The following is a 4,309-nucleotide window of genomic DNA, read 5'->3' as shown; positions in this document are numbered from 1 at the left end:
TAAAGGTTAGCCCAACGACAAGCCACGATTAAGGATTGCTTCCTGAAAGAATGCATGAAGTAGTTCATTTATATTGTTTCTAAACTTTGTTGGGGTGTAATTCTTGTGAATCGTAACAACAGAGATAACAGTATTTAGCGTATTTTACAAGAAATTGCTAATTTGTTTCGTACAGGTCTCTAGTTTTAGGTACTCTGTTTTTATTCCTATTTATCCCATTTCAATGAGCATTCCTTTGTATGTCTTCATTGTTTAGTGTCTGTTTATACTGCTTATTTTGCATTCTTTGCACTTTTTGTTGCTGTTAATACTGCTTATTGTTTTATATTACACAGCCTTATGCTGGTTTATTGTTTACTTGCCATTTGCATGGGAATATGTACATACACATTGAGAGCCAATGTACCAGAGTCAAATTCCTTGTGTGTCCGACACACCTGGCCAATAAAGCTGATTCTGATTCTGATTTTGATTGATTAATATATTTAACACTCCTGAATTAGCTAAGTTACATTAGCCAAGGAAGCTAGTTAGCTGGTGTAAATAATATGGTATGAATAAAAGTTCATTTCCTTTAAAACATTTTGTAGAAACAAGCTTCAGAGATTTGTTTTCTATCCAATTTAGAAACTTTGAAATATATTAAAATGTGTTTTAAAGGCATTTTCTGCAGCAAACTCTGGTTTAATGTGAACAGAGATTGGGAATACAGCTACTGTATGCTCCCTCCAGAAGGAATTCAAACTCATTCCCTCCAAATGTTTGATGTTGTCTCTGAGAATCAGACATTTTCTAGGGCAACAGACATTAAAAACCAAAACCCTGATGTCAAAGGTGAGATAAAGTTTCCATGTGTAAGCCAGAAACTACTTTCATCTTACAGACAGGAACAACATATTATGTACAGCACTGTGGTGTTAGATACCAGGTCAGGTCACAACGAATCAATTTTCCCAGAATGGAATTTGAGACTGCCTTATGTTTCATGCTTCAGAATAATTAGAGTAACTGAAAATGTTACAAATGTAAGCATCGTCATTTAAGTTTTGTGTTGTTGTGGGACATCCAAGGCTACACTAAAATGCATTATATGGTAGCCGAAGCAAAAAATTCCACAAATCATACCCAATCTAGAGCACAAACGGTGTATCAGACATCTGCGTATATGTGATTCTAAATAGATTAACCTGCCTGCTTTGCTTCAGTATATACAGTACATTTGCTGTATAAGAAAGATCTCAGAAATTTTATGTAACACGCAGATCATGAGTAATTCCATTTTAATTAAAGCCACCAATAATTCAAAATTGTAATCAACAGAAGCTTAAGAAAATGTCGATTGCATTGACACCCAAACAGCAACATAAATGTCATAGCTTTCCTTCACACAAAGCCCAGCCTGTTGGTGAAAACAATGGGCTGATTAATAATTAAATCACTAAACCAATAACTCACTTTCTGACTCAATCAACCTTCTCCAAACTAATTGAAGCCCCAGATTGGTGGACTCACCCAGAACTCCAAGTCGGTAGTTGATTGTGATGACAATAACATTCCCGTAGCTGGCCAGGATGCTGCCGTCAATCATGTTGCCAGTTCCCTCCATGTAGGAGCCTCCATGGATGTAAACCATGACTGGCTTTAACCCATTCTCATCATGAATATCTGCAAAAAAGAACATGAAACAAATAAAATGTATCAAGCAGGCATTTGATATGAATCCCCATGCAGGATGTAGCTGAATTCAGCTCACTAAAAATTTTGCGTGTTGTGTGTCCTTGAACTGCCATCGTGGTGGAGAAGTTTGAGTACCCAAATGATCCTAGGCGCTATGTTGTCGGGGACTATATGCCCCTGGTAGGGTCTCCCAAGGCAAACAGGTCCTAGGTGACAAGTCAGACTAAGGCCAGTTCAAGACCCTCTTATAAAAAGACTAAAATCAAGGACTGTGACATCGCCTGGTATGGTGCAACCAGGGCCCCACCCTGGAGCCAGGTTTGGGCTTAAATTCGAGTGCCTAGTGGCCGGGCCTCTTTCCACGGGGCTCAGCCGGGCTTAGCCCAAATGTGGGGACATCCTCCCGTGGGCCCACAACCTGCAGGAGGATCCGTAAGGGGCTGGTGCATAGTGGATCAGGCAGCAGTCGAAGGCAAGGGCCTCGACAACCTGACCTCTGGACAAGGAGACTAGGCCTGTAAACGTGGAATGTCACCTTGCTGGTGGGGAAGGAGCCCAAATTTGTGCGGGAGGTTGAGAGGTACCAGTTAGGGATAGTCGGGCTTGCCTCCACGCACAGCTTGGGCTCTGGAATCTTACTCCATGAGAGAGGCTGAACTCCACTACTCTATAGTTGCCCGTGGTGAGAGGTGGCGGCCTGGTGTGGGCTTACTTATAGCCCCCCAGCTTAGCCGCCATGTGTTGGAGTTTACCCCAGTGAACGAGAGGGTCGTTTCTCTGCGCCTTTTGGTTAGGGATAGGTCTCTCACTGTCATTTGTGCATATGGGCTGAATGGCAGTGCAGAGTACCCGGCCTTCTTGGAGTCTCCGGGAGGGGTGCTGGAAAGTGCTCCGACTGGGGATTCCATCATTCTAATCATTCTACTGGGGGACTTCAACACTCATGTGGGCGACGACAGTGACAACTGGATGGGCGTGATTAGGAGGAACAGCCCCCTGATCTGAACCTGAGCGGTGTTCTGTTATTGGACTTCTGTGCTAGTCACAGTTTGTCCATAACGAACACCATGTTCAAGCATAAGGGTGTCCACCAGTGCACGTGGCACCAGGACACCCTAGGCCGGAGGTCGATGATTGATTTTGTGGTTGTTTCATCTGACCTCCGGCCATATGTCTTGGACACTCGGGTGATAAGAGGGGCGGAGCTGTCAACTGATCACCACCTGGTGGTGAGTTGGGTCCGATGGAGGGGGAGGAAGCTGGACAGACTCGGCAGACCCAAACGTACTGTGAGGGTCTGTTGGGAATGTTTGATAGAACCCCCCGTCTGGGAGATCTTTAACTCCCACCTCCAGCAGAGCTTTGACCAGATCATGGGGGAGACTGGAGACATTGAGTTTGAGTGGACCATGTTCTCCACCTCCATTGCCGATGCGGCCGCTCAGAGCTGTGGCTATAAGGTCTCCAGTGCCTGTCGTAGCGGCAATCCCCGAACCCAGTGGTGGACACCGGAAGTAAGGGATGCCGTCAAGCTGAAGAAGGAGACCTTTTGAGCCTCAATGGCTCGTGGGACTCCTGAGGCAGCTGACGGGTACCGGTAGGCCAAGCGGGCTGCAGCCCGGGTGGCAAAACCTCAGGTCTGGGAGGAGTTCGGTGAGGGACTATCGGTCGGCCTAAAAAGAAATTCTGGCAAACAGTGGAAGGAATACTTCAAGGATGTCCTCAACCCCAGCGTCACATCTTCCAATGAGGAAGCAGAGGCTGAGGGCTTGGAGTTGGACTCATCCATTACCCAAGCTGAAGTCATCGAGGTAGTTGAGAAGCTTCTCGGTGGCAAGGTGCTGGGGGTGGATGAGATCCGCCCTAAGTACCTTAAGTCTCTGGACATTGTGGGGCTCTCTTGGCTGGCATGCCTCTGCAACAGCATGGGGCGGTTGGGGACAGTGCCTGTGGACTGGCAGACCGGGGTGGTGGTCCCTCTTTTCAAGAAGGGGGACCGGAGGGTGTGTTCCAACTACAGGGGGATCACACTCCTCAGCCTCCCCGGGAAAGTCTGTGCCAGGGTACTGGAGAGGAGAATTCGGCCCATAATCGAACCTTGGATTCAGGAGGAACAATGCGGTTTTCGTCCTGGGCGCGGAACACTGGACCAGCTCTATACCCTCTTCAGGGTGGTGGAGGGTTCATGGGAGTTTGCCCAACCAGTCCACATGTGTTTTGTGCCCCATCGTGGTGCCCTGTGGGGGGTGCTCCGGGAGTATGGGGTCCAGGGCCCTTTGCTAAGGGTTGTCCAGTCCCTGTATGACCGGAGCAGGAGCTTGATTCGCATTGTTTGTAGTCACAACAACCTGGAGCTGAACATGCTCAAAACAGTGGAGATGACAATGGACTTCAGGAAGAACCCCCCCACCTTAACCCCCCTCACCATACTTGGCAGCACTGTATCAGCAGTAAAGTCCTACAAGTTCCTGGGCTCCACTATCTCCCAGGACCTGAAGTGGACGTCCAACATCAGGACCATCACCAAGAAGGCACAGCAGAGGATGTACTTCCTGCTCCAGCTCAGGAAGTTCAACCTGCCCCAGGAGCTGCTGATACAGTTCTACAGAGGAATCATCGAGTCTGTTCTCTG

The 4,309-nt window shown here is 47.4% G+C and overlaps 1 protein-coding gene across 1 annotated transcript in view; it reads right to left on the bottom strand.

The window, feature by feature from the left end:
* LOC109951794 (neuroligin-4, X-linked-like) overlaps positions 1 to 4,309 on the bottom strand; it is a 236,133-nt gene that overhangs the window by 148,337 nt on the left and 83,487 nt on the right. The window contains 1 exon segment of the mRNA XM_020586479.1: positions 1,513 to 1,665. Within this exon segment, the coding sequence (XP_020442135.1) occupies positions 1,513 to 1,665 (153 nt within the window).

The sequence above is a fragment of the Monopterus albus genome, unplaced genomic scaffold, assembly GCF_001952655.1.
Source record: "Monopterus albus unplaced genomic scaffold, M_albus_1.0 scaffold409.1, whole genome shotgun sequence".
Classification (NCBI taxonomy): domain Eukaryota; kingdom Metazoa; phylum Chordata; class Actinopteri; order Synbranchiformes; family Synbranchidae; genus Monopterus; species Monopterus albus.
The sequence above is the reverse complement of the archived record's forward strand: the minus strand, read 5'-3'. Positions and strand labels throughout refer to the sequence as shown.